The 25,427-nt window shown below is 40.2% G+C and overlaps 3 protein-coding genes across 4 annotated transcripts in view; all 3 read left to right on the forward strand.

Moving 5' to 3' along the window:
- Nucleotides 1–6,373, forward strand: part of LOC139297262 (TRAF2 and NCK-interacting protein kinase-like) — a 56,652-nt gene extending 50,279 nt beyond the window's left edge. The window contains exons 30-34 of the mRNA XM_070919849.1: nt 380–480; nt 729–878; nt 2,785–2,944; nt 3,718–3,857; nt 4,493–6,373. Coding sequence (XP_070775950.1) covers nt 380–480; nt 729–878; nt 2,785–2,944; nt 3,718–3,857; nt 4,493–4,576 — 635 coding nt within the window. The 3' untranslated portion in view covers nt 4,577–6,373. The remainder of the gene's footprint in view (nt 1–379; nt 481–728; nt 879–2,784; nt 2,945–3,717; nt 3,858–4,492) is intronic.
- Nucleotides 6,374–7,859: 1,486 nt separating this feature from the next.
- Nucleotides 7,860–14,460, forward strand: slc2a2 (solute carrier family 2 member 2). Of its 2 annotated transcripts, none has more exons than XM_070919851.1 (12): nt 7,860–7,874; nt 8,473–8,568; nt 10,384–10,592; nt 10,811–10,935; nt 11,229–11,344; nt 11,453–11,615; nt 12,124–12,230; nt 12,952–13,032; nt 13,363–13,467; nt 13,610–13,711; nt 13,904–14,107; nt 14,257–14,460. In XM_070919851.1, exons 1-12 carry the CDS (start codon nt 7,860–7,862, stop codon nt 14,458–14,460), a joined length of 1,527 nt encoding a protein of 508 aa, XP_070775952.1. The 2 variants fall into 2 exon arrangements, with proteins under 2 accessions (XP_070775952.1, XP_070775953.1); XM_070919852.1 differs by having other exon boundaries at nt 8,476–8,568.
- A 2,417-nt stretch (nt 14,461–16,877) lies between these two features.
- LOC139297410 (eukaryotic translation initiation factor 5A-1-like) lies at nt 16,878–24,077 on the forward strand. The gene is made up of 5 exons (XM_070920058.1): nt 16,878–16,892; nt 18,045–18,218; nt 18,362–18,466; nt 20,120–20,251; nt 20,675–24,077. Exons 2-5 carry the CDS (start codon nt 18,057–18,059, stop codon nt 20,732–20,734), a joined length of 459 nt encoding a protein of 152 aa, XP_070776159.1. The 5' UTR covers nt 16,878–16,892; nt 18,045–18,056; the 3' UTR covers nt 20,735–24,077.
- The last annotated feature ends 1,350 nt before the right edge of the window (nt 24,078–25,427 follow it).

Raw genomic sequence — 25,427 nt, forward strand, 5'->3', positions numbered from 1 at the left:
TATATTGGTAAAATATTATACAGTCGGCTGTTAAATGTCAGAATAAAGCGTCTTTGGATCTTTCAGTTGGTATCTTTTAATTGTGACTCGGATTTGGTGCTAATTAGATTGATTCATGCTGTTAAGGGAAGTTGCTGTGCAGTCCCATATATGCCTTTATACCTTTATTATTTTCATTTTTATTAAACTAGAATTGCACTCTGGTTATACTAACCCAAGGGCTTTTTCTTGCTTTTGCCTTTGATGTTGTTCTTAACATGCCTTAGACCAGACTTAGACCAGTAAGGGAGGTGAGAAAGGGCACAAAGCCTCCTCGTAACAGGAGGCAACAGGGTTTATGATAAATGTGGTCCTAAATTTGTCTTTGTCATGTTTCCAGTAAAATATGAGAGGATTAAGTTCCTGGTGATTGCGCTGAAGAACTCTGTGGAAATCTATGCCTGGGCTCCCAAACCGTACCACAAGTTCATGGCGTTCAAGGTATGGAAAAACATACTGTATATTGTATGACGACAGGCCCGGCATCTTTTTCAGCATACAGCATAAAATTTTCACCGACTGGATCGATAATTTCTTTGTTTGTTTCCCTCTGACTTCTCACTCCTTGCCCCGCTCTACTCCCTTTATTCTATCATTACCCTCCATCCCTGAACGTCTTTGCCCCCCCCCCCTTCTCTTCCTGCTTTTCTTCTCCTTCCCCTGTCGGTTTCTTTCTCCCTCTCTTTCAGTCATTCACTGACTTGCAGCACCGTCCCCAGCTGGTTGACCTGACGGTGGAGGAAGGTCAGAGGTTAAAGGTCATCTATGGCTCCAGTGTGGGCTTCCATGTCATCGACGTGGACTCGGGAAACCCTTACGACATCTACATCCCCTCACATGTAAGGCCTGTGCATCTTTTGTAAAACATGTTTTCAGATTGAAGCTGTCTCACCTCTAATGAATGTGAATGAAGAACAACAAACATGATATAAGGAGAGGGATAACTGGATTTTCTCCTTCTCTGTTACCTGCTGTTCTCCTCCTGTGCCAAGGTTAGCAGTGACTCATGTCTCCTGAGAATTGGCCTCTAGGAATACAATGACATCTTACCTCTTTGATTGATTTACTGTCGTGCAATTAAAAGATTGATGGGTGCTTTTCCCTTTTGTCAGATACTTTCTTTAGTTTGCTAAATATGATGCATTGGGCCTGGACTATCTACGTTAATTACACAGAACGTAGCTCAAATGACTGAAGTACTCTTATTACAAAACATGATGAAGCAGTCCGTATTGCAACAAAGGTCATCCGAAGAGCGTTGTTGTCAAGAAGTCAGCGTATTCTTTTAGCATACTTCTTTTTTCCAGCATGCAGTCAGTTATAATTTAAATTCTAGCCTCTCAATCACTCCTGGAAGCTAGCTACACCATCAGTAGTTGTTCATTTGCGTGCTTGAATGCAAATCAGTTTTGGTACTTACATGCAGATTAGTTTGTTCCATGGTGGCTTCACTAATCACATGCTTTTACTCAAATCAAGTTCAAACACAGTTCAGCCAAACCCTTGATTTAGTGGCACTATTTCAGTAAACATAAACCCGCTGAAGGCAGAAGCGAAGACATGCAATTGTAGCCTGTGTCGGCAAATTGAGCCCTTGAGGTGATTGTCTTTCACGATTTTTGCCTTTAATCCATGCTTCCTCTCTCTTTTTCCTTCCCTGCCAACTTCTCTTCCAGTGTGCCAAACAGATGAAGGTGACATCCTGCCATCCACCCTTTAGACTAGATCAATAGATCTTTAGTGAAACCCCATAGTGGATGCACAGAAGTACTGTGCAGTACCGTTCATTAGAGTAGAGATTAATGGTCAATTTAGCTAGAAATCGGTTTGCATGAATAAATTCATCTTACCCACAGGAGACATCACAAGGTCCTGAAAAGACGTATACTGCGAGATGTTTGGTCATGCTGGAGCCACGACACAAAACTGCAGAATTAAAGCCTAATTCCACATATTTATCAGAATAATTAGTATTACTTTAATTTAAATTGCAATTCCATTCAATGCATTGCCGTCAGATGTTTATCACACACTTGACAATATTCGTCAAACTGCACTCTCACCAACCAACAACACCACAGTATGATGTACTCAGAGTGGTTTTGTTCGATTAAAGTGCTGCCATTTTCATATCTGATACGATGTGTAAATTGCTTTCTTAATGTGGTCAAGAGTAAGCAGAAGGGAGTCCTTGTGTAAATGCAGTTTCCCGTGGGTTAAGATAAGTTTTTTCATTACCTTTTCACTCACTTGTTTTACTGATATGATCCCTTGTTGTGCTCCTGAAGTGCAGTTTTGAGTCACGCCTCAGTGTAGCCTGCTGGCACAAATAATGGGGTTGGTCTCTGGGCTACACTTAAAGTGAAGTGCACAGATTCAAGCTATGTTTGTGTTCCCAACTCTTCTGATGCCATTTCTGTTAATTAAGGTCAGAGAAACGCGCCATAGTTCAACTCACTTATTAAACAGAACAAGGCTCCTCAGACAACAAGCCAAAGTCTGAACCTTTTGATACACACATGCTCTTGATATTTGACAGCCTTGTCAATGTCCACAGACTTGCTCTTTAGAGGATTACAGAATGCAGGCTGGTCCAAAAATAATGCCAGAGAGCCAGCCAAATTCTGTTGCATTAAACGCCCACGATGGAACCTCTGTAATATTTTAATCTAATGAAGATTACGATTCAATTTGACAGATTTAATTAAAGCCTCTGAAATGTTTGCGTGTTTGTATCTGTAATAGATCCAGAGCCAGGTGACACCCCATGCCATCGTGGTGCTTCCTAAGACTGATGGAATGGAGATGCTGCTGTGTTACGAGGACGAGGGCGTCTACGTCAACACCTACGGTCGAATCACCAAGGATGTGGTGCTACAGTGGGGAGAGATGCCTACCTCTGTTGGTATGTCCCACCCACATGTGTATTTATTTGTATGTTTAGTTGATTTGAATTGACTTTTATCAACACTGGAGTCTTTAAAAAAACATGATAGAGAAACACCAAGCAAACCACCAAACACCAAGTTCAAAGACGTTCATTAAAAATCACCAAATTTGAAGTTAAGAGGTTGAAATAACTGCAGTGACATGTGCTGCTACCCATTTCAGTGGCTGTGTATGTGTGTGTTGCAATGCAGATCAAAAGTCTTGTGAGTTCTCTGAGAACTGAGCACATCGGGGTTCATTTAAGGTTTAATTGCATTCAAAAATCAGTTTACAACATCAGCCATCACTGGAAGGCTTCCAGAGCTGCTCAGCAGGAACAAGAAAGAAGGAGGGGGGATTAAGATTAGATGATTAATAGTAAATGTAAAAGGAAAAGTGAGGGTTTAAGACACAGGTAAATAAATGTGTACATGTATGTATGTATGTATGTATGTATGTATGAACACTGTTTCAATAGAAAATACCACTTAATTTCTTGTATTTTACTGCCCTCGTATGGCAACTGGGGGCATTACACATTTACCGCTACTACTGTTTAGGATACTGCTAGTGAATCTGGATTCTACAATGTGCATTTAGATGCTCTGGGTTATGAAATGTTCTAATGTTATATTTATGTGTCATTCAGTTGTGAACTGAATGATATGATAAAATGTGTTTATTGGTATTTTTTTAAATATATTTTTTCCCAGTGTCGCTTAAGCTTCTCTTGTGTTTTCTCTTGTCCAGCCTATATCCATTCTAATCAGATTATGGGCTGGGGTGAGAAAGCCATAGAGATCCGCTCTGTGGAGACAGGTCATCTGGATGGAGTCTTTATGCACAAGAGAGCCCAGAGACTCAAATTCCTTTGTGAGCGGAATGACAAGGTAAAAAAACACAGTTGAATTGCGTTCTCTTTTATTCTATTGTTTGGAAATGATTGGAGTACAATCACATAATGTTTTAGAAAAATACTCAGCTACCTGCTCTGGTCTAATCTCTGTCTCCATTAGAGTAGTCCTGGTTGCAGCACTGTTTCTGTGGACAAAATATTGAAAAACACACATGCATACACACAAGCTGTTAAAACAGTGATTGTGAGCATGACGTTTGGTAAAATTTGCATAGATCTTACACAGGCCCATAGGGCCAACAATGCTATATTAGGTAACACATTTTAAAGTTCAAATAAGGTAAAAGGTAATGTCCATTACTTTTTTATGGGGAGATTTCATACCTATCCAAATGTGAACAGGTGTGCGCCCAGAAACATGCATTTAAAGAAAAATAAATGCTTTAAGTTTATATATCCACAGTTTGTAAAAGCTGACACCTACAGTGACCTTATACATTGAAATGCATGAACATGATAGCCTTAATTGGCTATAAATAATATAACTTAATTCATTTATTAATTAAAACGGTAATTATTTGTTGTCTGTAGTTATTGAGAAATTATTGATAACTATTGATAACTGAGAAGTGAAAATGTTTATGTTTGTGATATTCTCTCTCTCTCTAGGTATTCTTCGCATCGGTGCGTTCGGGAGGTAGCAGCCAAGTTTTCTTCATGACCCTCAACAGAAACTCTATGATGAACTGGTGATGGCCCCTCCCCCCCTCGTCCGCTCTGCCTCACTCTCCCATTGGCCAGCCGGGCAACCCACCTTGGCCCACGGCAGATCTCACAAAATGAACCCGGTTGACGGAGAGGCCACAAGTGAACTCTTTTAACACTGGAGAGACTAAAACAGAGTAGAAAAAAAAATAAAGTTATCGTAGAGAATAACAACAAAGACCTGATCTAAATACAGAGACATGTTACCCTAGATTACGTCGGGTCATGCAGAAGCCATCGTTACTCAACTGACTGGCAAACTGGTGCCACTGACTTTCCAAATACTGTCTTCTTCCCACTTTCTCTGTCTCTGTCTGTGACTCTTCCCTTTTTTGCCTCTTCTGTCCAAAAGGACCAGTGCATTCAAGTGTTCAACAACTGTAGAAATACACATTACACCTGCCTCCTTCTGTCACCCTTTGTCTTCCTTTTGTCCCCCCGTCTTAATCCTCAGCTCCTTCCTGGTGGATCTAGTCATCACTTTTTCAATCCTTTGACACCCATGTCCTCCATTTTCCTCACTTCCTATCTGCCATGTGGGGGCTCATCCCTACGCCTCAGAGGTTGGAGAATAAGATTTAATATAAATTTAAATATATGCTTCTGAATATGACAGGGAGGGCAGCTGAGGGATGATAAATCTACTCTGGATGTCGGCGGTGAAAGCAGACAACCTGATTGATTTTCTTTCTCCTTTGTCACTCCCCTCCTCCTCCTCCACTTCCTCCTCTCGCCATCTTTTCGTGCCCCGATTAAACTGAATTGTGATTTAACGTTCGATCGCATTTCGCTGATAGAGATGCGGTGAGACGCTCTGCTGTCATAGGCGGGTTGTTAACAGTATGCAAAGATGATGTCTGCGTCCCTTTAAAATGAAATCACTGGTCCGTCTTCCCTCCTTTTTTCCCTCTTTCCCTCCTGCTGTCATCATCATCATCATCATCATCACACTTATCTCCCTCTTTTCACTCTTACGTCTTTAAACTCTGAAGGTGCTGCATCAGATATACTGTAATATTAAATGAACAATGAGAGCGTCATTCTGTTCATTCCATTTATTTCGGTTTTCTTTTTCTGTGGCTGAGTCAGTCAGTTTTTGAAGCTTGACGAAATGTACAGCACATCTGTGTCTCTGAAATCAGGAGTGTATGTTAGTGTGGGTGTGTGAGTGCGTGCATAAGTGTGTGTGTGTGTGTGTGTGTGTGTGTGACTTGATGTGGAAATGAGTCCCATTCAAATCAAGTTCGAATCAAAGTGGGATATCGAAATCAATGTCCAAAAAAAAAGAAAGAGTCATTCTCTGTAATTCAGTCTCTGTGCGTGAACTTTTACCTTAATGCGATCAAAGCAACATTGAGTGTGTTTACATGCAGATTTATGATATTATCTTCTTAGTATGGAGTTTATGAGTTGGTGTATTTAAACACCAAGCATTTAAAAATAGGCAATATTAGTGGTTCATTTTTTGGCGTATGTTTCTGTTTTCTTTAACACAGTAGTGTTTTGGCTATTCACGAATACAGCCATGTGACTGTAGGGAATATGAATACGCATATAAACAACTTATCCTGAATACAACCTCAGCAGGATATGAGCTACTGTTCCGAATACTGTGTGCATGTGAAAGCACTCATTGTTGAAAGCTGTGGTGTCCTTTTTAAATCATGCTCCTCCCTGATTGGTTCTTCTGATGTTGGCTCCTACCTGTTTGTACAGTGCCTAGCATGATGTAAGCAAAACTAAAATGGAGGCCAAAAGATTCACGTTATAAATGATAATTTTATTTCCTATACTGTTACTTTACATTGGTTTTTTTTTCTGTGTTATTATCTAACTTTAACACATTGCTGATGTTATTTGTCTCTTCTAATGGAGATGTACATTAACAAATTTAAGACTTGATTTATTCTTTGAAAGGAGTAACTGAATATGGTATGATAAAACCTTGCCATTTCTTTCTAAATATTTAGTACAGCTCAATCATTAATACATACTGTATTGAATTTATAACATTATTGAGGGAGGACTAGTTCATGCATACTCATCCACGTTGGAGAGCACTGTAATGCGGATTAGTCTTAGTGGATATACTGCAGGTTTGGCAGTATGTTGGCCCATGGTTAACAAACGTGAGGTGACACACATTTATTTACCCAGTTACCCAATGATGTAATGATCATTTGAATCAAGTTTTTCTGTTAAATTATTAAAAGTTTTCAGTTATATTTTCAAGCACTTTCTACACATTCATACAGTAGCTGTTCCTGTGCAGCTGTAAGTTAGGTTCACTGGTCTCTGTTAGGGGGAGCAGGCTAACATTTTAGCAATAAAGAGCCGAACTGAAGAAACAAACCACTGTCTTCCCTGTGTGTGTGCACGCATGCATCTGTGTGTGTGGTTAATGAATAAAGTGTGAATGGGGCATTATTACTATGTTTGTCCATAATGGAATTCACTCTTCCCGTTGGAAAATGCTGATGGTCATTACACTGAGGACTCTCCTTTCAAAGACGAAACCACTGTATTCTTTATTGTTTATTTCTTGTTTTTCTTTATTTTGCTTTACTAATGTCCTTGGGGATTTATTTGTTTTGTAAAAGAGAAGATGTACGAGAGAAATAAAATGAAACTAGAGCATTATGCTTCTGGAGTTGTGTGTGTGTTTTTTTTTTTTTTTTTTGTGGATGTGTTTGTGAGAGAGCCTGTCTTTTTTGCAAGTGTGCACATTTGTATCAGCTTCAACCCTCAGACTTTGTCCGCCCCTCAAGTATATCATTAACAGCAAGTGTGTGTGTGTGTGTGTGTGTGTGTGTGTGTGTGTGTGTGTGTGTGTGTGTGTGAGAGAGAGAGAGAGAGAGAGAGAGATAATAGTGTCCAAATGTCATTATAAGAAAGAACACAACTTTGAATCTGACCAGCAACAACAGTAATTTTGTATTCCATTATCGGTTGCAATATACAGTATATCATTGTCCATAATTTACCAGCCTGAAACACCACACATGAGATCCTGAAACCAGTGCAAAATATTCCATTGGTCATCATGATTATCATTTTATTGCCTCTCTCCAACAGGGTGTGTTCGTCTATAGAGAATCACTACCACTATTCATTTATGTGTAATAGTTCTGTCAGTATTGTAGGTGTATGTGTGCGTGTGTGCATGCGTGTGCATGCGTGTGTTTGTCGATTAGTGAGTGGACACAGCGTGATAGAGCATGCAGCTTTCATTGATCATTACCAACCTCCTGGCTGACACTCTGGACTCATCATGGAGTCGGGGAAGGTAAGATAGTTCTTGACAGATACATTCTTTATGTGTATTTAATAAAATGGTTACATATTCTACATCTTCGTTGTAAATCTTGTATGCGATATTTGCAAACAGGTGGCTGGTCACTATGTTGATGACATGTGAAGCTTTAGGCACTCAGAAGGTTACATTTACCACTCGGACCTGAAGAAATAACCAGCCTTTTATTCCTCAGTGTTTTTTGTGTTTGCATTTTTGTCATTTTGTTTAGGAGGTTGTCTTGAATTGACTTCTGATGTGTCTGCCACGACAAGATCTTAGTTAAAACATACTTATAGCACATGCAAAATGTTTCATTTAAACATTATGTAACTGTTGTACCTTCGGTCTGTAAGCATTATTTTGATTGTCAGAAATAGTGCATGAAGTACCGATTAATCCATTGATAATGTGGATAAAGTCTTTTTTTCTGCACTATATGCACTTGTATTTGTGGCTGTGTGCTATGAGAGTACAACTCAGTGACTATTTACACTCTCATGTTCTTGCTTGTGTGCAGGTGCATGTTAAATTTTGTGTTTGTTCATGCATTCATGTGTGTGTGTGTCCTTTACTAATTTCACTCCTGCAGCAGCTAACGGGTACATTGGCCCTGGCTGTATTCACAGCAGTTCTAGGGTCCCTGCAGTATGGCTACAGTCTCGGAGTCATCAACGCACCCCAGAAGGTAGGCTCTACTTTAACACAGGCTTTGCTCCCTAACTGGCCATCTAATTGCCTCAGCATACTGATATTGGCATGCTAATCAGCCGACCCTATAAGACAAGTGTAACTTCCCTGTATATACCTGGAGCAGTGGGGATAATGTCTAAAAACTGTCGGAAATTCTCTGGTCTGCAATGAGTAGCACATGGAGTGTTTCTCAACCAAGCACGTGCCTTGTGGAGCACCAGACAGGACAGAATTTACTTTGTGCCAATGTCTCTCTGCTGAAAGCTGCTGGCAGGGTTGGCACAATGTCATCCCCTGCCGAAGGACGACACTATGCTCGCCATCGATCACTCTGATGAGGACATCCTCTGGTCCAGTTCTGTACAGATGGCATTGCACTCTTTTACTGCACCCGCAGTCTATCACCAGCATTGGTGATGACGTCTGCCTTCATTGGCCGCACTGTGGATTACATCTTGGACTGTGAAGACAAACTTGGAATGGAAGCTTGGGCAGGCAAGAGACATGCTTCCCTCTCTGCTGACCACCATTTTTGTGCCCTGTTTTGGCCAATTTAAGCTCAGACCTTATGTGGACATTGTTCAGGACAGAAAGCACACCACAGATTACAATATTCATTCCCAGATCCACGGCTGGCCATGCCCTGCTATGTCTACTGAAATGTCCTGAATCTCTTCTGCAGAATTTGCCATGGTTATCAAAGCACTTCACCACCACCACCAGTCAGTTTGTTCTTTAGCTGCTAACCAACTTACCTACTTACTTAATCCTCTTCGTCCCCTGTGGGACATCAGGCCACACAGAGCTCCCTCCACCATTCACTATCCTTGGAAACATGTTGAACCTCAGCCAAGGTTAAGTTAATCTTGGCCATCTCATCCGTCACAGTTCTGCTCAAGGTCATTTTTGGCCTTCCAGGCTTTTTTTTTGCCAGGAGGAGTCCACCACAGCACAAACTTTAGGATACAATCCATTCGAAGCACATGACACAGCCATCGCAGTCACATCTGCCTTATTTCATTGATGATATTCCTGCTTTTGGTTTTTCTTCATAATTCAAAGATTGTGATTTTGTTAGGCCAGTCCAAATCTTTCAGCTGCCAACCAACTTAGTAGATGCAGAATCCCGCGGTGTTTGCCACATAGCGCAAGGAGTCATAGGGTAAAGAAGCTTCCTCCTGAATGGTGGAGTTTGTACATGTACATTTCAGTGGGCCAAGGCAACTGGGTGATTGGTTAAGCCCAATAGAGGTTGAAAGTATACTCAAAAAGAAGTTAAATTATCTTAGACTGCTGTCCAATACTATGCACACTCACTGCAACCCTGGTCTGTTCATATAATGGTGTCCAGCAAGAGGACCTTGTAAGCCACTGTGCAGACAAGGCAGGCAGTTTCATTCACAAGATGTACACATGTCGGTATGCTGAAATTCGAATCCTTAAAGGGCTGCAACAGTCTCACAGAACTAGAGTTATAAGTGGCATCTTTTCAATTGGCCTCTGCTGTTTATTTGATTTTAATTGACAAAATTATTGAATCGATATTGAATTGAATAAAACTGAATTGAACTAAATTGGCACAATCAAAGACATTTCTGTTGTTCTTCTGCTTAACTGACATTTTCTCCAGTAAAATGTAATGTTGCATAATGAATGTCATAACTACTATGCATTTTGGTAAATTAGATTTTAGCAGAATGGATCCATGTATGTGTGTGTGTGCAAATTTTGTCTCTGCCCTTTTGTCTGTCTCTGTGTGTGCAGTCGTGATTGTACCTCTTGATGATCCACAAACATGTCTGTGCCATAGGTCATTGAAAAGCATTATGGGCGGTCCCTGGGGGTGTGGTCAGAGAGGGACGATGTCCTGTCAGAAAACAGCTCAGAAGAAGAAGAGTTTGCAGAGGCGGGACAACACCCTGCCGTGGTCATATATTGGTCGTTGTCGGTGGCAATCTTCTCCATCGGTGGCATGTTATCATCCTTCCTGGTGGGATTTGTGGGAGACCTGAGAGGGAGGTGAGAGTGGAAGGATGAAATGATGAGAACACAATAGTGCAAGAATGAAAGTTTGGTGGAAAAAGGAACCTGAGGAAAATTATGGAGAATGATAGGTTAAAAGTGAAAAGTTAAACCTGGGTCAATGGATGGAATAATACCATGGTACACATGCCCATTCATCATCCATCTTTCTCTATATCTCCCTTTCCACGTTTCTAACTCTTTCTGTCTTGCAGGGTAAAAGGCATGTTAATGGTCAATGTTCTGGCCGTAGCTGCTGGACTGCTGATGGGACTTTGCAGGATGTGGAAACCTCACATCATGGTCATCTCGGGCCGCGCTGTTATGGGCTTTTACTGTGGTACAGTAAAGCACATGTTATAACCTTCAATTAATACTTGTGTAGTTTAGTTGGAAATGTTTATCGGTTATAAACAATAGAAGAGGCAAGTTGTCCTCATTATCATTAGGAATATACTCATTCACGATCATATCGAAAGCTAATTTTTTAATATTTATTTAAGAGAAAATTAACATGGGTTCCTAAATTGCACTTGGATAGAAGAAAGAAAAAAAAATGCCTCTCTATATTGTCATATATCCAACAGCGAATGCTTGTTTAAAGTCGGCTAACTCATGATGTGTGTGTTTCAGGGTTGACATCTGGGCTAGTGCCCATGTACATTGGAGAGATTGCACCCAAGGCTTACAGAGGGGCTCTGGGGACGTTACACCAGCTGGCCATTGTCATTGGCATCCTCATCAGCCAGGTGAGGTGCACTCACACACACATGCACGTCCACAGCAGCATCTTTGCTTGATGACATGTTGAACATTTAACCTAAGCTATATTTGTGTGTGTTTGTGTGTGGAAATAGGTAATAGGCTTGGACTTTTTACTTGGTAATGATGATATGTGGCCCCTGTTGCTTGGTCTGTCTGGAGCTCCGGCAGTATTACAATCCTTTCTGCTACCTCTATGCCCTGAGAGCCCACGGTACCTTTACATTGTACTGGGCAAGGATCAAGAGGCTCAAAAAAGTAAGAATTACAAAGCAACTCTCTCTGTCATCCTTTTTCTCTCTGTAGTGCTGTCTTATCCAGACACTGTATGCTCAATCATTCAGAAACATACAGTGTAAAGGCTACACAAGATACTTTAAAGCAATAGTTCAACAATTTCTTGCACAGTTAGATGAGAAGATTGATACCACTCTCATGTTTGACTGCTATATATGAGGTTACAGCCAACAGCTGGTTAGCTTAATTTAGCAAATACTGCAAAGAGGGGGAAACAGCTAGCCTCTAAAGCTCACTAAATAACACGTTATATCTATATTTAGTCCGTGGAAAGCCAAAAAATAGACTGGAACATAAACCCCTTTTACAGACTAAACAAACAATAAACATGCAATACTTTTACTTGTAATGGAACATCTTTACGTTATGGCACTGCTGCTTTTACTAAAGTAAAGGATCTTCTTCCACCACTGCAAATAAGTCATTTATATGGATTCTTGCTGTTCCTTCGCCCTGTGTTTTCTTGCAGGTCTGTATCGTCTAAAGGGGGCATATGATGCAACTCTTGATCTGGAAGAGATGAGGAGAGAGAAAGAGGAGGCAGACAATGAACCCAGGGTCTCTATCCTTTCTTTGGTATGTCTATAGGAAGAGGATCACTTGACATATATTGTTACAACTACCTAAAAATTTTTGATTTTTGGGTTATATTAACTCCCTAGGCCACCAGAACACTTTCATTACACTGCAACTATAATAGTCCTGACATTCCTCCTCGGGGTGGACAGAGACACCCTCTCAAACATCCAAATTAATAAGCTAAACTAAAGTACACTGATAATCTCTGTAATAGTTAATGTTAAATCATTAGTTAGATAAGCGATATGATAGTGATGTAACAGTGAAGGAGTCTCTGCACATCAGCTAACTTAAAGCTCAAACCGGTGACTCAACAGCCAACTGATTGAGACAAAGTTATAGTAAGAGCTAACGTTTCAACATCAGAGTAACTCTGAAGACATGCTTTATGTCGAAACATTAGTTGCTACGCCTTATTAAAAGCAAGATCTTGTCTCAAGTGAACAACTTGTTTAGTTTGAAAGATGATTGAATTAATGTTAAATACACTTCCTGACACAACCTACTGTAAAAGGGCTGCAGATGAAGCCATCCCACCAGATTTCTAAAATTGCAAAATATGTTAAAATACCTGTTTCATGCATGACAGCAGTCAATGAAACAAACATGATGTTGTTAGATAGTAGTAGAAATACACCAAAATGTATGTGCCTTTTAGTCGTGTGCTTTTGAAAGACATTGCAGTGATAATCTTTTACTGCTCTGTATTCTCTCCAAGATCCGCTCCTCTGTGTACCGACAGCAGCTGCTCGTTGCCCTCATGATGCACCTCTCCCAGCAGTTCTCTGGCATCAATGCGGTGAGTGGCAAACTTCTCTTTTTTTCTAATTCTCATTCACTTCACTGAAGTTGAACTAAAATTATAGTGATTTCGATGGCATGAGGAGATGACAGGAATGTCATGGTTTCATTGTTAAAGCATATGTACACATCAGCAGTAACTGGTTCAAAAAACAGCTAATTGCTTGATTTCTTCATTAAAAGAAAGCTTATGTGCATGAAAATGTAAAGCCAAGTAGATCTGTAGGAGACTGCAAAATACCTCCCACTCTGCCTAAGCAAAGCCAACACACAAACTGTTCCTTCATATTTGTAATTATAGAAAATCTATACTTGTTTTGTCTTCAAGATCTTTTATTACTCTACGAATATCTTCACCCGGGCTGGTGTCGCTCAGCCAGTCTACGCCACTATAGGTGTCGGGGTCATCAACACAATCTTTACTCTGGTGTCTGTGAGTGAGGATGCAAAACACACAGACACATGCACACACATATGGACATTAAACCATGAACATGAGCTGGTATTATCTCATTTCTTCTACACACAAAACACACACAAACATGCACAGATAAACAGTGTACTGTATGTTCTAGGTTGCACTGGTGGACAGGGCTGGCAGGCGCACTCTGACTCTGGTTGGTCTGGGAGGGATGTGCTGCTGTGCAGTTGCCATGACAGTGGGCCTCAAATTCCAGGTTAGTTCAATCAGGTGTCAGAGCTTTAGTCTGTCAGCTACTAGAGCTGAACTTCCATCTACTTATGGGACTGCCCTTGTGACCCGGAAAATACAAGAACAAGACAAACAGATGCATTCGATCATTTGAAATAATCAGGAAACTACGCTGGCAGGAAACTGTTTCTCTTGACTGATGTACCCTTCCCTCCAGAGTGACTATTCGTGGATGAGCTATGTCAGCATGTCTGCCATCTTCCTCTTTGTGAGTTTCTTTGAGATTGGTCCTGGTCCCATTCCATGGTTCATAGTTGCTGAACTGTTCAGCCAGGGACCTCGGCCTGCGGCCATCGCTCTCGCTGGCTGCTGCAACTGGACCAGCAACTTCATCATAGGCATGACCTTCATATATATACAGGTAGGCAGAAAGGACACACATGTACTGTAAAGTTGGGCAACACATGCACTTGCATGTGGGTTGACATGTAAATCCTTTATTCACACAAAATCAGACACACTGTCCCTCCTGACTCCTGTCTTTTTGTTTTCTTCTATTTTTCTTTTCAGGCTTGGTTGGATTGTTACGTGTTCATCCTGTTTGCTGTGCTGCTTCTCGGCTTCACTGTGTTTATTTATCTTCGGGTCCCTGAGACCAAGGGCAAAACCTTTGAGGAGATCGCTGCTGTCTTCCACAAGGGACGGAAAAAGTTGGCACAGAGCCCCAAAGACGGTACAGAACTGCAGCAGCTCAAAACATCCACAGATGCTTGAAACGACAGTGTTTGTGTAGTCTATTTGTATGTGTGTGAAAGGGTGTCTTCATCTGTCAGTATTTCAAATGTCAAGTGTTTATGTACATTTATCCTCACAGTATTATAATAATACTTGGTAAATTGAGGACTAAAGTCAAATGTAAATATAACGCTACACAAAAACCAGCAGTGACAATATAATGTTTCTGTTATGGAGTGATATTTACATTTAGTCAAAATACAAACTTTTATTGCAGTTTTGTGACTTGATGGTTAATGTGGCTATAATCAATAATGGGTCACATGACTATTTGTACATGAAAGGGGTCGCTTGTATTGTTAAACCTACAGAGAATTGTGACCTGACTCTGCAGTTCCCCTCTCCTCTACTGACTTTATAACATCTTGTATTGTTGTAGTTTTCAAATGTTAGTGTTTTGGTTCACTTCCACCACTCATAGCGTTGTTTTCAGCCCCACCAGACACATGTTTTCAGTAAATAAGCTCTAAAAACCCAACAAGTGGCCATGAAAACAGTTATTGCAGGTTTACCACTAAAAATGCATTTAAAAAACTAGAACTGTGGAATTATCAAGGAACGGAAACAGTATTTATATTTGCAGAACCCTATAGAGAAGAGACAGTCAAGTACTATTACTTAAAGTGTATGTTATACTGTAGTGATATTTGGTTACCACATTCAGATATTACCTTATGTTTATGTTATATTTATGGAATTACTTCACATTTTCTGTCTTGAAATATAATCATAAGCCCCCACCACACATAAATGTGTTTTGCTTGTCGTTACTTCACTTGAATGTTTGACCTCCACTCTGCATAACGGTGTTTGTGTGTATGTATGAGTTTGACACGAGAAGGCTGTTTACATTCATCTGCTGAAGGAGGAAGGTTTCTCTGTGCTCACCTTAAACCTGAGTTTAAGGCAAGTATGATCGAGGATTACTTTCTGTCATCAGAACTAGTTTGGAAGCCAATCGTGATCCAATGTGCAACTTACAGAAGTGATGTAGAAACATGAAACCTCCCGTGCACATACACTGACAGTGGACTTTTAAGTGGAGTAGGAGACATCTTGTGTCCAGCAATTAAACTTTTGAAACAACAAATATTTGCATTGTCATAGATTCTGGATTTGTCAACGAGAGAGAAACAGTTTATGTAATTTTAATAATATTAATGAGGTAATGAGGCAACTTTTTTGTGAAATAAAAATTATATCAGACACAAATTGTACTTTTATACATCTTATTACATGTCAGGAGGGGATGTTTAAGAAAACAAAACCTTGTGTTTTTATTCACCCAAGTGAGGGTGCTCTGTTTTAGAGAACCTGCATTCCTTTAGAAGATCCACGCAAAGACTGTTTAACTGACACCAGAGGAAATGTACTCTGCTGTCAGACAGGTCTATTTATCCAAAGACACAGTCCCTCTTACACAGCCCCCAGAAATGCCCCGGGACCAATTTAAGACTAATTACAAGTTGGCTGTGCTCTTCCCAGTAAACGCTGCATTTTTGCTCTGAGCTAAACAGTCATGAGTTAACACACACCTGGGACCACAGGAAACACAGTACTTTGCATCATTATAGTTGTCTTTTATACAGGAGGAATGTCAGAAGAGGATGTATTCAGATCCTCTTGAAAGTAGCAATAACCCACTGTAAAAAAAACAGTGCAAATAAAATCCTACATTGAAAAATGTACTTGATTAAAAGTAAAGAAATATTAACACAAAAGTATCAAAGCACTTGTTATGTCGATTGGCCCCTTTCAGAGTGTCATATTATTATATATTTATATTACTGGGTTATTATTTGTGATGTACTCACCTGTAGGGAGCACGTCAATGTTGTAGCTGGTCATGGTGGAGGTCATTTTAAGTGTTTTATATTCTATTGGGTTATTTAATCCACAACAGCGAATTATTAGATGATCATATGTTTTGTATGTCAAATCTGAATTTGTAAAGTGAATATAGCTGTCAAATAAATGCAGTTAAAGTATAAAACAGCAGGAAATAAAAATGCTGAAATAATGAACAAGTACCTCAAAATTACACTCAAAAGTGCAGGAGGCAAATTAAATAAATGTACTAGTTGCTTTCCACCACTGCTTATGACTGAACTAACTAAGCCCACTTATCTGCATATTTTGCTAATGCGATTTAGTCGAACAACTGCACGATTACAAGTTTACAAAGTCTCTTATTTTTCTTGGATAGTTCTGTTGCGGTGTGCGTGGCGGTTTGGACGTCCCGCAGACACCAGTACCACCGCACAGTCCCAAGATTTCAACGAGCGAGCCTTCCCCCACCCCCTCTGCACCGCGTCACCGGAGCCAGTACCTGCCCTTTCTGCTCCTCCTGCGGTACAAAATCTCTACGCATGCGAAGTGACTTTCCCTCTTTGTTGTAAGCACGACACAAGGTAAGCTAAACGCAGAGGCTTATAAGTAACATTTGCTTTGCGTAAGCTAACCTAAGTAGCCTGTTGTTTTGAGTTGTTGTGACGCCTTACCTAATGTGTAACGTTGGGAGGCATTTGTCGTCTCGGTAGTTAATCAGTAACTTCTGAGTAGTGAGACGATGTTTGGTGAGCTATTGAAAGAAGTTAGCACACTACTTAAGCTAACATTAGCAGTAGTCGGTGTCAAAGGGTGTGGGTGGTGTTAGCAAGCGAATTTAGCTAACGATGACAGAAAACACACGAGGTGGGAACCTAAAGCTAGCTTTACGCTACCGTGGAAAATGCTCATCTGGCCCAACTGCCACGTAACATAGCTAGTTAATGGTGTTTGCTAGCTTTCTAACCTAAACTGCCTAGCCACTATGACGCTAACTTGGGCTATTTTTAGATTACTTTTTAAAGGCGATGAACTAACGTTAGTAAGATGGCTAGCATGTCTAACTCGTTGGGTATCTCCCCCGGACAGTGTATGAAAGAGAGTTTGATGGCAACAACATAGCGTACAAGTCAATTCGACGCATTAGAAATTAACGTTAGCTGTTAGCTTTCAAACAGTTGGCCGTTGAGATGTGATGACACCACCTTTTTTTTTTTTTAGATAATTATTGTGCACAAGTGTGTGGAGTGAATTTAAAAAGTGAATGAATGAAATTAGAGCATAACTTGGATCGCTAGCAATTTTGCTATCCGAAAGTGCGTCAGCGTTAGCTTGGTAATACACATTTCATCGCCGAGCAATGTGCAGCAAAGCACTTTTAGTTGACATCACCCACTCTGATTTCAGGTCATTGATTTTTAAGCACTTACGGCTCAACCACTGTCCACTTCCCATAAGGAGAAAAGATTGAGCGTGACCACGTAAGCACAGCATCTCTAGGACACAAGGTGTTCAGCACCTTTCTATCACTGACAGCTGGGGAGTCTAAGCTGGTCTTGTTTGTGGTTTTAGTTTTACGTTTATGATTTAGCATTACAAATCTGCTAACCAGCTGTAACATAACTAAAGTCTGATTATTCCTCCTTTTTATATTTGCTGTATTGGTTCAACATCTTAATAAGTCAATCACATTTTATGTTTGCTCTTGTTTTCTTTTGCTCATCCGATTGACATAGAAGTAGCCCATCATGGCGGATGATGATTTCACCACTGGGGACTCTGGGGCCTCCTCAACATACCCCATGCAGTGCTCCTCACTGAGGAAGAATGGCTATGTCATGCTGAAAGGACGTCCCTGTAAGATCGTTGACATGTCTACCTCAAAGACTGGCAAGCATGGGCATGCCAAGGTAAAACCTCCTCATGCATCCTTTGGAATGCGGAGCTTAAGGCACTTTTGCAATTTAGCCTGAACTGTTTCCCAGTTTTACAAGTAACCCCCAATGCTTACTTGGCCTGAAGCCAGATCTAATCCGTTATGGTGTTTTCCCAGGTTCACCTTACTGGACTTGACCTCTTTACTCAGAAGAAGTATGAAGATATCTGCCCATCTACCCATAACATGGATGTCCCAAATGTAACAAGGAAAGACTACCAGGTGAGATGTCCCTTTTGCATCTCTTGGTGTAACCTAGGGGGCACCAAGGGGTATGTAGCATTTGCAATGTTTACTGGAAGCCAATAATAGTCTCCCTGGCCAGTATAGGGTGTTTTAAGCACTTTATACCACCAGTGCATCCATATCCTATAATGTCTTGGATTGTATTTAACCTAATTCGAATGAAAAGGTGTGATGTGACAAAGTGAAGTTTTTTTTTCGGTTGCTAAACGGGTGTGTCGCATGCGTCAGAGCAGTGCTGTGTCTTCAGTAGTTGTGAAAGGATATACAGGTTTTGAACTTGCTGAGCAGGTTTTGGCTTGGCCAACAAGCAGTCTCTTCTGCCCTGATTAGAGGCCTCCTTTGAGATAGCAATTCAACACAAGTAAACGATGGCTGGTATGTTAGGAGAAGACTAGGTTTAGTTTTGGGGGTCAGTTTTGTTCGACTGAATGTGTACTGTATTGTTACATGTGGCAAAAGATTCTTGTAAATAACCTTTTTTTTTCTTGGTGTACTTATGCAACCACCCACCGTGGCTATGTTCCACAATGGCTTAGAGTTAAAATATTTTTATTTGGTCTTACTGTAAATATATGCCCATCCTATAAAAGACTTACTTTATGTATAGCATGGGTACAGCTCAAATTAAGCATTTTTAAAATGCTTCAGGTAGCATTGGCTGTGTGATGGAGCTGGTGTGTCCAGCAGCACTGAACAAAAGTTTCTGCTCTGTTAAATGGACAACTAACACTGCTCATTCACACACAGTAAAGCCTTTGGTCTCTGTTGCAGCTGTCAATTCTGTGTCGCTGCCGCTCTCTATTAGCTTGATTTTCATGATGTACGTTGCTTATCCTAAGTGACTCTCTGGTCTGCCACTTTTGGTGTTAAAGCTGTCCCAGCAGCCAGGTTTAAAGGTCCCATATTGTAGAAAGTGAGATTTCCATTTTTTTTTAAATTATAAAGCAGGTCTAGATGCTATATGAATACTGTGAAAGTATCAAAACGCCCAGTCCACGGAGAAATGCACACGGCTCGTATTAAGACACTTTGCCTGTTAAAAGATACGTCAGGACTTCCTTATGGTTGTGATGTCATAACAGCTATACAGTTGCTGCACTCAGCCACACCCCCAGCAGGTCATCTGCTCCAGGCACAGCAGTGACTGCACGCCCACAAAGTATAGCGACACACTCATCCACCCGCTCAGTCTGAGGTATTCGACTGCTCTGCTCAGGGCTACTCTTCAAGTTTTTGGAGGATGTTCAGTTTGTCTAAAACGGCTTGTTTCAGACAGAGGGTGAACTGAGGGGCTGCGTAAAGGACCAGTATAAGATAAATAAGGACTTTTTTTGAACTGTGAATCATGCAAAGCTACTGTAGTGGAATCCCAGAAATGTAGTGCTAAAATGAGCTTAACAAGGGGCCTTTTTTAACTCTTAAATGTGATGTTCCTGTTGCTCCTCTGCTCTCGAATGGCATTCCACCAAGGATTATGTTGACTGGCACTGGTTATGCCTTATTTGTCTCTGACACCCCCCCCAGCATTTTTATTATGTATTTTTTTTTTTTTAAACCACAACTGCAAAATGACAGTCTTAGTGTTTTAACATTTCACTGTTTTTGTTCTTTGTCTGATGGCACATTTAGGTAATAGGGGTCTCAGATGGTTTCTTGTCCCTGTTGGATGATGGTGGAGTAACCAGAGAGGACCTTAAAGTGCCAGATGGTGACCTGGGCAAAGAAATCGAGAAGAAGTTCAATAATGGAGAAGAGTTTATGGTGAGTTTCTGTGGTCCAAGGGTGGGGGAAAAATCTCCTTACTGGTAGAGTCTGAACTGTAAAAATGATTTTCTTGTATTTAATTTCCGTGTAGTTATACGGTACTTTACCAGAAGTTTGCTGTGTTCACTTATATTAGCTTAAACTTTGACAGTGTCCCAGACCTGCCCCTGACAATGCACAAGCATCAAACTGTTGGCTTCATGCTGCTTAATGGGTTTAACTAAGATAATCTGTTTCTTCATTCATGGTTTTAGCTTGCTGTGAATTGAGGTAGACAACTGTGCATACACTGTAGCGCTATCGGTTTGATTTGCCATTTTTATCTTCTAAAATCTTCTATCTTTGTTTTTGAGGTACAACTAAAAACAAAAGTGCTGTGAGACAACTTTTTATTATTATTTTTCTTCTTTCTCTTTTCAGGTCTCTGTGATGAAAGCTTTGGATGAAGAGCATGTAATTGGCACCAAGGTTTTTTCTTAATGACCAGGACAACGCTGGAGACCTCACACCTATTCTCCATTATGGCTTTGAAGCCTCACCAAAGCTACTTGCCTTCACCCCACATCTCCACCAGTTTCCCCGCTGGTCAACTGATATCTGGAAACTGGACTGGGTCAGCTTCTTCAACTGTACCATGGGCTCAGGGCTGACTGGCATTCTCTTCAATCAATGAAGTTATCCACCCATAGCCGTCACAGCTTAACTTTGCATTGGGTACAGATATCATTCCAGGAATTCCAAAAAAATATTCCAGTAATTCATAACATTCTTTTAGAGTATGGGTGATATGTTGTTTTTTTTTCTGTATGCATTCCTTTTTGATTTTGCTGCGAACATGTATTTTAAGGTTGGTTTACAGTTGATATGCTGCACTCTGCCTTCAACTTAAATTCTCCCCTAAAATGATTTTATCTCCAAAAGCTGACCTCTCACCTCAAGCAAGCTCCAGCTCTACTTGTTACACACTTTCGAGACCTTTAAAAAATATATAACTTCATTGATGGCTGGAATATGCCTTTCTGCCTTTGACAATTAAAACATGCATTCTCATGCACACTTATATTTGACAATTGACTTGTATACACATTCCATAGCAGCTATGAATCTATGTAAACGGCAAACTTTTATTTACGCTGCATTTCAGCTACAGGTCTCGCGGCAGCATTTCCACTGCATGTGGCTGGGTCTCGGTAAGATCGGCCTCTTTGTGGCAGGGAATTCTGCTGTCTCAGCCGTTCTGAAGCCGAACAGGCCTGGACAGGGGTGGTTGGTTGGGTGGGGCCATTTTCTCTGCTTTGAAACTTTTTCCTTTCACTTGAGGCCTTTTATGAGCTGACAAATGTATAGAAAATTATTTTGACAGAACAAAACACTGAAAACTTTTACTATTCTAGTCTTAAAACGATTTTATCTTAAACAAATTTCGAAAACAAATGTTGCATCATCACAATAGTAAAGATAATTATGACTTCTTGTCACACAATAGTGGGAAACAAGAAACCATTTTTCATCTTATAAGATGTAGCCAAATCTAGGCGGTACTTCCGCTGTGGGATATCCAAGTCTTGTTGTGATGGAAGACATTGGTGCCCAATAACAATAGATGAGTGTTAACCAGTGAGCGATATTTGGGTTGCGTTTGTGGGAAAGTAGTTGTAGAAAGTTAATTTGGGGGGTGCTAGGTCTGTTTTCAGTTTCGTGGGATTTTCAAGGTTTTTGTTTAGAGTTTACACTCTTAAAATGGATTGTGGCTCGCATGGATTTTTACAAAATTATGCTGAACTGTGGTTATTCTCTACGTTTACATCAACACAAACTGTTATTGGGAGACATCGGGTAATTGCAGGAAATCAGAATGCATTTACATGCACTGCGTTAACGTGGTTGCTGTAGAATCTGCATTCACATGCGGGTCGTCAGTTTTCTCCCCTACCTCCTACCATAAAATTAAAACTATTTAAAGTGTATTAGCAATATATTTGAAGCGCTGCAGCCTTTCTTTATGTTTTCCTGATCTGAGCATTTGGACTGATGGTGCAGCGAGAAGGACAGACGCCAGTCTTTCAAGAGTGCATGTGTTAAGACATTTACAAATAACCTGCTGTTCAGCTGTCGAAATGACTTATTTAGACTTGTTTGTTTTAGTCTGACTTTGGATTTCGGCTACAAGGCTGCACTACTATGAGTTATATGATCTTTCCACATTCTGCACTGTCATAGCAATATTGTTCCTATTCCAAGTTTTGGTCATGAACCTGTACTCTTGTAAAGACTCTGTTAGAAACTCAATCCCTTACATCGGGTAAGGGATGTATTTACATGACGTTTATGAAGTCAGATTACTGCCAGAAGTTGACAATAATCAGAATACATAAATGTGTGTAAACACACTGATTGTAATATTGACATAGGAAGGTATTCTGTCCAGCTTTCAAGTTGTCCTTTGTACAACGGCAGCCGGTCTGTTTTTTTTTTTTTTTTCTGATTTCAGTCCACCTTAAGTATTTTTTACTTCCGTCAAAACACCAAAGTAATCCACTGAATGTTTTGTATTGTGTATTAAGTTCTACATGAATTTTGTTTCTCATCATTCCATTCTTGTTCAGTGTTTTTCCTGAAAATCATGTTTGGAGCTGTGGCATTACAACAGTGGCCTCCAACTCTGGCCTTTTCTCCTAGCCAGCTAGATGTTCACTTAATGGTACGAAACAGCACAACAGCAGCACTCTGGCTTGCAAGGACAAAAGGTGGAAGCCACATGACTGTACTCGATATACTAATTACATTTCATATTGAGCATTCATTTCTTTAAGCCGGAGGAAAAAGCATTTGACTAGCAAATTAACGCTCTGAAGGCAGCAGTATAGTAGAAACTTGCGCTGCATTAACCTTGCGCCATGCAGGCCGTTGGGATGACATTCTATGGCAAATGGGGGCGCATGCAAGACAACTTTGAAGTCCCTGTTTGCCTTCATAAGCACATAAATCCTCTCACAACTTCAGCCTGCAGTGCCTCAATCTGATTTTATCATTCTCGGGGAGTAATGAGCCCAAAGAGTGTGTGTGTAAAACAACCTCTCATATGCAAATAGCAGGAAATACTTGTTTTTGGGGTAGTAAATGAAGCTGTACAAAAGTTAAACTACTTTGACCAGTGAGCCAACACACACTGTGGCATTGTGCTCTGTCCTTTTATTTTGGTTGCAAATGTGCCATTGTGCCTGTGAAAACCAGATTTTATTTCTAATATACTGCTTCCTTAAATACATGGCAAGAATTCCAAAAGTTTCCAAATCTTAATATCCAGTCAGTAGTGCTATTTAATAGTCATGGAATGAGTTATACTCAGTATACTGAATTATTCTCCCGTCTCCGCAGTCCTAACAGAAGACAGTCTTCCTGAAGCCATATTTGTGCCCTGTTACATGTATCTATAACTAAGGTCAGGCGCAGGATAATTGACTCACCCTCAGCTCCCTCCCATTATTAAGCTGCTCTGGTCTCTGATACGTAGCACTAATTACAACCACACATCTTGTCGAAGATCCTTTTAGCTTTTGTTGTCATAAAGAAATCTCTCACATGGAGACCGGTAGCAGGACTGACCCTTGATTCCGTTTGCAAAAATGTTTACACTGTAAGATGGCCCTGTCCTTGTCAGTTTCACGTGCTGATCCAGGATCAGACTGAGAGGGATACAACTGCAAAATGACGTGTGGTCAGTGTCACGAGGGTAGATTTTCTCAGGGTTCCAAACAGAGTGTTAGGAGATGTGTTACTTTAATGGTGTCAGCAGTGAGGATAATAAATGACATTATTAGAATGGTTTGTATTTTGATTAATTTGTCTCTCAAATCATTACATTTTCAGTTTTTTCCCCCCCATACTCTTCTCTGGCATCTGTCATCAAAGACATTGTCTGCTTCTCATTTTCTCTCTTTCTGTCTTTTAAATCTGCTACTTAATTTTCCTTGTGAGAAACAGTGGTTTATTTGTATGTTTAGACCACAGGTACAGTGTAATGTGTTCAAACAGGGAATAGGTGAATTACTCACTTGTATGCTGTATGTTCCTGGTGTATATCCACAGCTTGGCACAGGTCTCTTCCTTAAATCTCTGATCTAGGGGGAATCTGACCTTGAGCCTCCTCTGGAACATAAAGATACATGGGTTTCTCTATTCTAACTTGTGTATGGCTGCTGTCTTAAAAAATCACAACTGTCTGTTTTTATTGTGTAGGCAAAAAATAAAGTTCATTCAGATGTTACTAGCTACAAGAAATTTGTCAACGGTTTTCTCTTATTTTATATAGATGAAATGAAGGGTTACCAACTTTAAACAACCAGCTGGAATGAGATTTTTTGGTGCATGGGTGGAGTTCAGATTTATAATACATATAAGAGATAAATTAGATGGAGGTGAATTTAACAGACCTCCCTATTAACAGTGTACGTAGGAACTCTTCAGTTGAAAAATTTCCATGGAAATTGTAGACACTTAATTCTGTGGATTAACTGTTCACCTCCATTATATTGGGCAATGATTCTGGAAAGAGATGTTGAATTTGAAATGCTGCGAGCACTGCAAATGAAATTCTATTCACCTACAAACCAACAAAACCTGGATGGATAGATACCACTAGAAGTTATTGAGAAAATAGTAATAGTAGTAATTTGGGGGAACCTTTAATTAACTTTTTATAGATAAACATGAACGCATGAATATAACTATGGGTGTAAGGATGGCCAGTTGACATAATCAAAAGTACAGTGGTGAGTTTTGAAGCAAACCGGATAGCAGAGTTATAGAGAACATGAAGTGTCAAAACTTGAAATCTGTATGTGACAGTTGTCTGAAGTGTATAACAGTACAAGATCAATTACCATTAGATCTTTTTAGATCTTCACCAATCCTGTTGCTGTTGCTAATGAATTGTGAATAATTACGCTGCTGTTTGATGGCTGCATGTATTCAACAAACTCAAAGAAAAAAATCCTACAAACAGCTGTGAAAAACAAAAACAATTTAAGTGGGCAAAACCCAGATTGCATTCAGTGGCACGAGGAAACATTATTGGTAAGCCTGTGTAGAGAAAGCTTAACCTCGATATATATTTCATGAAGGAGTGGCTTTGTGGCTTACTTTCATTTGCCATGAAATTTGTTTGGGTGGG

Source organism: Enoplosus armatus, chromosome 15, assembly GCF_043641665.1.
Source record: "Enoplosus armatus isolate fEnoArm2 chromosome 15, fEnoArm2.hap1, whole genome shotgun sequence".
In the NCBI taxonomy this organism is placed as follows: domain Eukaryota; kingdom Metazoa; phylum Chordata; class Actinopteri; order Centrarchiformes; family Enoplosidae; genus Enoplosus; species Enoplosus armatus.

Excerpts from the sequence above, each read along its gene's own strand:
- LOC139297410 (XM_070920058.1), top strand. The coding sequence starts at position 18,057 with ATGGCGGATGATGATTTCACCACTGGGGACTCTGGGGCCTCCTCAACA. Across the intron at positions 18,219-18,361 it reads GCAAGCATGGGCATGCCAAG|GTTCACCTTACTGGACTTGA; the intron begins GTAAAACCTCCT and ends GTGTTTTCCCAG. Across the intron at positions 18,467-20,119 it reads TAACAAGGAAAGACTACCAG|GTAATAGGGGTCTCAGATGG; the intron begins GTGAGATGTCCC and ends TGGCACATTTAG.
- slc2a2 (XM_070919851.1), top strand. Across the intron at positions 10,936-11,228 it reads TGTTATGGGCTTTTACTGTG|GGTTGACATCTGGGCTAGTG; the intron begins GTACAGTAAAGC and ends TGTGTGTTTCAG. Across the intron at positions 11,616-12,123 it reads GGATCAAGAGGCTCAAAAAA|GTCTGTATCGTCTAAAGGGG; the intron begins GTAAGAATTACA and ends GTTTTCTTGCAG.